We start from the raw sequence: 9,403 nt of genomic DNA, 5'->3' as shown, positions 1-9,403 counted from the left end.
TAATAAGATTTAGGTTAAACTCTTCATATATTGTTATATTGAATACATTACTATGTACTGTTTTTTTTTTTTGAGGCAGAAATTAGTAATCACATTTTAACTCAGTGGGTAAATACTTTTCCACTTTATAATGTATACCCTTTTATTGTAATTAAATGCAATTAAAATTTTCAAAAAATCAGCTGTAAATTCCATTAAAAAACGAATAAAAAAAACCTCCAAACTATATATTTATTCTAACGCCACACTACACCAGAGCATACTGACAAAAGTGCATTTTGTCTAACCTCACTACATTTGGTCTTTAATTAGTAGATATTCATCTGTCATCAGTAGCTGCTACTATACTCCTCCCTATTAACATTGCCTGGCATAAATATTCAATGAGGTTGTATTAATATTCATGAGCTGGAATCTGTGTAGTCATGTGCAGTGATGTAGAGACAGGGGGAGTGTTGTCATGAGCTCTAGCACTGTGTGAATTGGTGAATGTGAGCTATTTAGAAGGGGAGAAGAGCGTGCTGCACTACCTTGGTTTACACTTGCTGCTAACAGTGTTGTGCCTGTGTTTATATGCTGGAGTGACTGATGAACAACAGTAGTCAAGCCGGGAGGGTGATTCCCTGTCAAAGCATCTTCTGCACATACTTGAGGACATTTGAACCACATCAGAGTGTGTGCAGATTACAATGGGCTGCAATCTGTGCAGTTTTCAGAAAAGAGAGGAGCACTACAAACTGCTGTATGAAGTTGCACAGGTGAGTCCGAACTGTCAGGAAATGCTATTGTCATTTTTGGGCAGTTTCCTGTTATTACAGCACATGTGTTAGCTTGTAATTGTGCATTGTAACTTTTTTTATGTTTTAAACATATTGAATGTGTTATTGCATGTATGGAATCTGCAAGTATATTAATGCTGGCATTGGAATTAAAAGAACATCGTCCACTGCATTATGTGCTTGCAATCTAAAATGTGTGCACCAGAGAAATCACCTCTGGTAATTGAATTTGTCAGTCCCAGTTTTTCTAGTGTTAGATTGTTATATGCATGACAAATTGCCGCTGTCACTGACTGAGCTTTAGCAGTTGATGAGTGACAGTGGTGAGGAATGTGCAGGGCAGTGTGTTGGAGGTCTCTTGGCACAGCAGTAGGTGAAGAGAAGTGTGCCGCCAGCCTCCCGACTCCATCCAATGTTTCCTTGCCTTGATTCATTTCACATCCAGCTAATTAGATAGTGGACTATATACAACACCAAGCTGTGTTAATGCATATTTTCATGGTAATCTGAACAGAGCCTCATTAACCCATTTCCAAAACGTTCTTTGAGCATTATTTAAATACAATAATGACTCTCTTTATCACTAATGAAAGGAAAATAGGAGATTAACATTGTTAATTACTTCTGTGGCCAATACCTCAGTTTCAGTTTTTAATGATGAACTGAAGACTATAGTTAGTGCTAAAGTAATATCTTTTTTTTCTCATTGTTGCTGGGAGCTTGCTGTCAGCTGTTTTAAGTCATTGTGGTCTGTAGGTGGAACACTTTCCTTTCCTTGCTTCCTGGAAGTTATTGCTGGCTGCAGCAGCACAGTTTGAGCTCTAGCTTATGTATTTGCAAGGAGCTTTAGATGTTATTCACCCCATTTATTTACAGATGCTGTACATAGCTGAGCAGGGGTTTCAGGCTATACAGTGCAGGAGAGTTTCTTCTTTTTATTGTTCCAGCTTCTATGGCTCGTTGTGAATATTTAGCATCTGGTTCTTAAAGTTTTTTGTGGTGCATAACCCACTGCCCTGATTAAATGACAAATAAAATATTTTCTCTCATGCTCTCTGCCTACACTCAGGCAGTATTTGAATCAGAATAAGCAAATGACAAAGCAGCTCTGCCCATTATCCACTATTGAATAAAAACTCTATTGTAGCTTTCTGTCCCAAGACAGGGTAAAACGTCTTGGTATAATTATGTGTCTGTTCATCCCCTTATCTTGTTTGGCACCTGTAGTGGCACAGTGCCAAGACCTTTATAGCATCCCTTGCTACTTTTGAATGGAAGTCTTGTGGGCTGCTTCTATATTGGTCCTTTATTTTTTTGTTGTTTATTTATATGTTTTAGTCTGCAAGATTATCCCTTTCTGCATGATAACAAAAGGCTGAATATATTCTACAATGTGAGAACTAATCACATTGGTTATGCTGATCCTAAAAGGAAAAGTTGTCCAAGACCACACCGAGAGCAGAAATGTTACTTTACAGCAAGCCAAATAATTCAATTTCCATTTAGTTTTAAGGCACTGTCATGCCAACATTTGACTATGATCTTTGGAGGTGTTAATAATTTAGGCATCGTATGAACTAGCACTTCACCTCTACTCTGCTGTTTACAAGATAAGGGGAAACTCTTTTGAAAAATATGGGCAATTTTCTGCTGTAATACGCACTCATCATCCAGTCCTGCACTCATCATCCAGTCCTGCAGAGTGCATTGTTGGTTTAATATCAATGATAAAGGATCAAAGGAGACCAGTAATATGTCTGGTGATGCTCCAGCCTACCTTATTCTCTCTAGTGATGTGCAAGGGATAGCTCAGCCTGTAATAATAAGCAGTTTGCTTTTTATGTGCAATATATTTAGCATCTTTATGGGATCTCGGACCACAAAGAGTTAAAATGTAACATCTGCCAGCCCCTCTCACTGGAAGTGAATAGTAAGGTTATTAAACTGCAGAGGACAAATACATTACAATGTTAGCCTGTGCAAACATTAACACTTGACTAGATTAAATCCTTTTTAATTTTATGGTCTTGTAATTCTGAATTATAGTTGTTTGAGCCATTTCATTCCACTTGATTTCCAAAGAACTGTAGACTGAGAGACACTAGACTAGAGACTGGCAGTCTTCTTTTTACTGTATCTGACCTAACATGGGTTCATTATGATTCATTTTAGACTTTTGTTCTAAATTATTTTCTTGCCTCTTATTAATTTGACATAAAGAGTTCAACTCTGTCAACTTGTTTAGTGAAGCAAGACCTGTGATAGATGCTGTGAGTATCAGCTGTTATTTCCTTTGAGCCTAGTTAATGCCTTCACTACTGAACCCAGACCCAAAACCCAATTCCTGTTCCTGTGCTTTCAAACTTGACCCCCCTCCCCACCAGCTCAGAATAGCTAAAGATGAATCAATGGCTATAAATGTAAGTGTGAGTTGCCTTTGAATTGAATCTTATTTATAAACATTTTTATTTTAGAATTGAAATAACCAGTGACTAATTTTTCCCAGCTGTAAATGAAGTCAATAAAATAAGATTTTAGAGAATCCTACATGTTTATTTATGTGGGCAAATTATATACTATAATGCTAGTGCACCTTTCAGATACAGAAAATTAACAAACATTTCAATAATCTTCTCATATCTGAATAAGGATCATCATTAAACTATAGAATATTGAAATGTGCACATTCTAAGAATAACCACTTTTGAGGTAGGAAAGATCAAATCTTTAGCTTTACACATCCCTTTAAGCTCTCATTGAATCGTTCAGAAGCTCCCAGGTACAGGCAGCCCTGTTGACCTCAGCTTTGTTCCTTCAGGACAACATTTCACATCACACAGTCTCTTTATTTAGAACAATTCGGCACAGCTGGATCTTCAAGAAAAGCCCTGAATGAAACGTGAAGATTACAGGATCCATGCTCATGAATAGGCACATTCTAAACAAAACAATTGGAACACTTTGTGTGTGGTGAGACTGACGTGCGCTAACACAGAGGGGTTTCATTTTCTACCCCATATTGAAGTAATTACACTTATTAAATGAAACCACAAAAGACTGTTTTCACTGTATTGTGTTTCGTAACAATACATCGTGAATGGCAAGAGTGCTGCAGTGATACTTCAAGTGTTTGCTGGAAGTTCCCGATGACTGCAACCACTAGCTCTTACTAGTATGCAAATTTATATATACAGACAAGCATATAAGAATGCCTTTACCATTGGTGGGCCATGGATATGATAACACCCACAGATATAGGTCCTTGCACTCCAGAATGCAGCACGACCTGCAGTTGCCCCCTCCTACCACCTACCAATCCCCTAAATTGTACATCATTCAGAGCCACCAGTGCTCTGCACTTTGCTCCATATTGTTTAATCCATTGTGTGATGCAGATCACAGCCAGACACAAATTCTTAAAGCTCTGGGTCTGGGTCACAGTAATTGACCTCTATATGGTTGTTCAATTATTCAATGGCTTTATTACAGTATTTTTGTCGGAACATTTTTCAAAGCTATAGACATATATAGACTGGCAAACCAGATCAGTGCGGACTGTTTTAAGGTTTGTAAGAATTACAGTGGTTCATCGTTTCATTCTGTCATTGGGCCGTATTATAAAGTTGATTGTTGGCCCATTAATTTAATAATACACACAGCACATAATCAAATATTTATTCTGGTTTTATTGTTTTAGTACTAGTGGCGGGCTTCAAAACAAGTTTGCTTAGTGCAGAACTGAAGCATTGATATCAGACTTATTCTGTGTCATGTCTGGATTCTACAGTGCTGCAAAATATGTTGGCGCTAAATAAATACATGTTAGTAATAAATAATAATATATGCTGGGAAGTATCTGGGCACATTATTTTTGTTAATCCCTCCTACAAGTACTTTTCTGGTCCTGGTATACATACTGCACATATATGTGTGTTCAGGGTGTGCCTGAACAAAATATACAAACAAATAAATGGTTTATTTACTAAGCACTACTGCAATTCGGTGCAATTGTTGCACAAAAATAAATGCCTTTTACTCAAGCTACTTGCATCTAAAGTCTCTTCTTGCACTCCTGCATAGTTTCAGGCTGTGCCACTAGTTCCATTCCACCTCCTCATGAAAATCACATGTAATGTGTCTATTAATGCAAGGAAGTTTTGGGGCTACCACCACCCTCAAAGGTGAGCTCCAGGGTTCCGAGGCATCAACTGACACAACAAACTTGCATCCATGAAATCAGGCATAAGGGTCATTTTGACCCTAAACACAATACATTACATTAACATACACACTATGGTTAAGTTAGTCAGAAGTCAATTAACCTTCCTGTAAGTATTTGGAGTGTGAAAAGAAACTGGAGTACCTGGAGGAAACCCACTCAAGCACTGGGAGAACATACAACCCCATTATAGATGGTGCCCTGTTTGTGAGCAAGGAAGAAGTGCTACTCAATAAGACACAGTGCTGGAAGATGCATTTCAATACAACTATTACCTGTCAAGTACTGATTCTGTTGTAAGCTTATGATTTTTATTCACTTAGGGCACTCAAAGTTTATGAATAGCCCAGTATGCTAGATCCTTTAGCTCCACTTGTATCAAAGGAGGGGTCTTCAGTTCCATATAATGCAATGTTTAATAAGCTGGCTAAACACATCAACCTCTCCTCACATCTTGCTAGCCCTCTACCCATTTATATTAGATTAATTTGGAGATTTCAGTGTTTTAAACAAGGAGCCAAGATTAACTTGCATCTTACTGTCCTAAGAAACTCCCCAGGCAGTAGCCCTTCTTATCTAGTAACACAGGGATTAGAGGAGCATCAAGCCAGGGAGCAACGGCTTCTGAACAAATGCATTATATAAAGGCAGATGCTATGCTCATCTAAATAAAGCAGGTGACACAAAATTCATCTGTATCAGCATTCTATTAGTAAACATTCATTTACAGAAAGCAGTACATTTTGCTTTAAAATAAATACAAAATATTTTTCAATGAATATACTGTATTTGCCATTACAACTTTGGCTGGAAAGCTCATTTTAATGGTACCTGCGCTTTCACTGTAAGAAATAACATTTGAGATGGAAATCTAGTTTCATTCAGCCTCTTGGGATCATCATTTTGTGTACATGAGTGAGTGAAAAGCTCTTCAAAGAGTTGTTTTTGTACGCTTATTCATAAATAGAATGTGTGCCTGGAATAACTAATGATCTGCTTAACAAGGCTGGCTTTAATATTAGCAGACTAAACTCACCAGTGGACAGACAGGGAACTGAATGAATGAGACTGCAAGTACAAATAGAAATGAAGTAAGCTACTTTCCACACCACTGTGTTGCATATGACAATATACTGCTAATACAATGTCTTATACCTCCACAATACTTACCGTTAAAATATATATATATCTATGCCTCCAATAAGAATTAATTATACATTAGATGAGATCAAGTACAAGGTACTGTTTTTTATTACAAAGAAAATATTGTTTTTGGATAACAGATTTCTCAATAATGGATCCCATACCTATATAATATAAGAAATAGTTATATACATTACCACTTAGCTTAAGTGCAGTTGATATAGTGAGATCACATTGGTCAATATGAGTGGTTGCTATTGTTTCCTGCACTAGTTGAAGGTAGATCTAGCTGCTGTTCTTTAATGAAAATTGTATCCATTTCACTGCTTTCATTTCCAGTTCTAAACCTAAATCAGCTTATAGTATGTGACAGTGTCAAATATGTTGCAAGACAAGAGTCTAGACAAGCTAAATCCACTGTTCCGCCATGCATTATTGATTTAGTTACCCAGTAGAAGAATACACTAGCAAAGTTTGACATAATCTTCAGACATTAAAGTTACCATTAGCCCATGTATTCTACCTAATGCTGGTCAGATTTATGGAAAACCAGACCTCAGCACAGAATGCAAATTCAGTCCCTTAGTAGGAAAAGTAAGGTAATAAGTCTAATTCATACAACCTCCAGGAACCTGCTTTGAAGCAAGTGTCCTCAGTGTGAAAGCAAAATGTAAATGAATACATATAGTTTTTGTGTTTAAGATCTTCAGGGGAATGTAATAAAAGTCGCAAAGAGCAAAACAATTCGCACCAATAAGACTAAAAATCCACATCTCGCAATGTAATATTGTTCCTTAAACTGTTATTGCATTGCGAATTTTAATTGCGCATTTCGAATTTTAATTGCGCACTCATAAGAAGTGCTTGAAGGTGTCGTAATCTTTTGGAGCAAACATAACGACTTTTTCAGTAAGAAGTTTTATTACATTGACTGCGCATTGGCGCAAACTATAAAACTATAAAACGATCTTTCACTGTCGGAAGTGGTCGCTAAACAGTTTCCGGGCTTGCAAAAGTTATATTAAATTCGCACAAAGCAAAATTTGTTCGCGCAAAGGCATAACCTTTCGCATTGCGAATAGTTTTTCCGTTAGCGATTTTTATTACATTCCCCCACTTGTGTACTATCAATATAAGGCTCAGTTAATGGAGCCATCATTTTATGTATCCATTCTTTGAATATAATTATATATACCATATGATTCCTACATTTGCACCTTTCCATCTTCCTCTTTTTGAAATCTCATTTTTATTTATATAGCTGTACAAGCTTATAACATGCTATGTTATTCATTATTCAACTTTATGTCTCTGACTCTCCTTTGCTCAGTTTGGTTAACAAATTATATTTGATTAGGAAATTCTATGTTTAGAGAGTTGTAGCAGTAAGTTTGCTGTATTCGTATGCTTTGTTGTGACAGTGAAACCTTGGGTTAGCTTACACTAAGGCACAAGGATATAAGTTGTTAAGTTATTTGTTCATTAAGTTGTTAGCAATAGATCAGTTACCAATATATGGACATCTAGTTTGCCCAGACCACAATTGTTACATATCCTTGTAAAACTATTAAGAATATGAAAAGTCACGTGGAACCCTGCATTAAGTGCAGGGAATCTGTATAGCTATAATCTAAGGCTGTGCTCTTTTGTAGGAATATATAAATGTAAATATATTATATTTTGGGACAGTTTAATTGGCGAGGGTATTATTTGAATATATTATGAAGTATAAGAGCTTGATGATCCCTGTAACAAAGCCTGAATAAAAATTACTTGCTTACATATGCATGGCTATTGCAGTACCCATTCAGTAGTTCTTTGCCACTGACCTCACTTTAACCTTGTATGCACTAAATACATTTACTGCTAGACCTCAGGATGATTTGGAAAAGGCTACAGCTTTGCATTTAAAATCTGTTACAACATAGTTAACCTTTATCCAAACATACCCACACCTGGTCAGTTTCTCTTCAGGGTCTGTTGCACCTTCCTTGCCTGGTCATGGCTTAGTGCATATTCCCTACATAGTGCACAGATGTAGCAACCAAAATATACATAAGGCTACACCATAAGATTTGGAAGTTCAGAAATATTTATAGAATCCACTGTTTTCTTAATCTAATCAGTAGCTAAGAAGCCAAAAACCTTCAAAATGACAAATGTCATGAATGTCAATATATATATATATATATTGTAGATATATAAATATATGTGTGTTTTAATGCAGGTATCGATGATATTTTACATAAATAAGAATCTCCTAAAAAGCAAAAAAAACCTAATACAAATGTATTATTGCTGAGATACTTGGATATGATTGTGTCATTCCAAGAAAGGGAATTTTTACTAACTTCTTAATGCTTTATCATGTTGTGGTTAGATTAGCTGGTTTTTAATATAAAATGTACAAAAATTTTCCAGTATATTATATTACTAAATAATAATTAATATTGACAAAAATTCTTCAGTGAAAACTGTGAACAGACACAGTACAATGCTAAGTAACCCCTTATCAGCATGACATTTTGTTTAGTGTTTCCTTGTGTACTTAAAAGCTCCATATGCGTTTTCTGATGCTCAAGAGATGTACAGTATCTATTATTCAACTCGTGGATAACATAAAATCCAATGCTGCAATTAAAATACAAGAGGCATTTTAACAAGAATTGATAAAGCAATATACAGTTGTACAGAGGTTGCTTTATTGACAGGTGATAAACAGATTAGCCCTCAACTGGAGATGAGAAGATAATAAAGAGAAAACGGCTTCAAGGCAAGAGAGAGAGTAAGATAGTACTGAAAGGGCTGAGAATAATGTTTTTAACTCTTTTTAAGGTAGCCTTTCCATTGTGCAATGTCTTCTTTAAACCGACTACTAGAACAGTATATCCATATAGATTAAATTATTATAGTTTGCCGTTTAACCCTATTTTCAATGTGGTTGGTGCAATTGTCCATTCCAAATATTTAACACTTGTACTAACAATCAGCTCCATGGGCATAATGCTGCCATGGACTGAATAAAAGTATCAAGGTTTTTGTCTTCATCAGTATGTGAACAGGATTCTGCAATGTGTTGTTGAATGAGTTTAAATATTGATTTGGGAAAGGCAATGATTTAGGTCCTCTACACAAGCTTACTGGGGGTGCCAATCCTATCATGAAGATCCAAACTGGCAAGTAACGTCTGTGCTTGGATATTTAACATTACAATACCTTTTTCTCATGTGCATTGTGTCTCTTTTTAGCATTCCACCCAACC

At 36.2% G+C, this 9,403-nt stretch overlaps 1 protein-coding gene across 1 annotated transcript in view; it reads left to right on the top strand.

Moving 5' to 3' along the window:
* Positions 1-474: 474 nt before the first annotated feature.
* Positions 475-9,403, top strand: part of pdzrn4.L (PDZ domain containing ring finger 4 L homeolog) — a 66,989-nt gene continuing 58,060 nt past the window's right edge. The window contains exon 1 of the mRNA XM_018252534.2: positions 475-758. Coding sequence (XP_018108023.1) covers positions 690-758 — 69 coding nt within the window. The 5' untranslated portion in view covers positions 475-689. The remainder of the gene's footprint in view (positions 759-9,403) is intronic.

This window comes from Xenopus laevis, chromosome 3L, assembly GCF_017654675.1.
Source record: "Xenopus laevis strain J_2021 chromosome 3L, Xenopus_laevis_v10.1, whole genome shotgun sequence".
Classification (NCBI taxonomy): domain Eukaryota; kingdom Metazoa; phylum Chordata; class Amphibia; order Anura; family Pipidae; genus Xenopus; species Xenopus laevis.
Note: the sequence above shows the minus strand (reverse complement) of the source record. Positions and strands in the feature narration are given on the sequence as shown.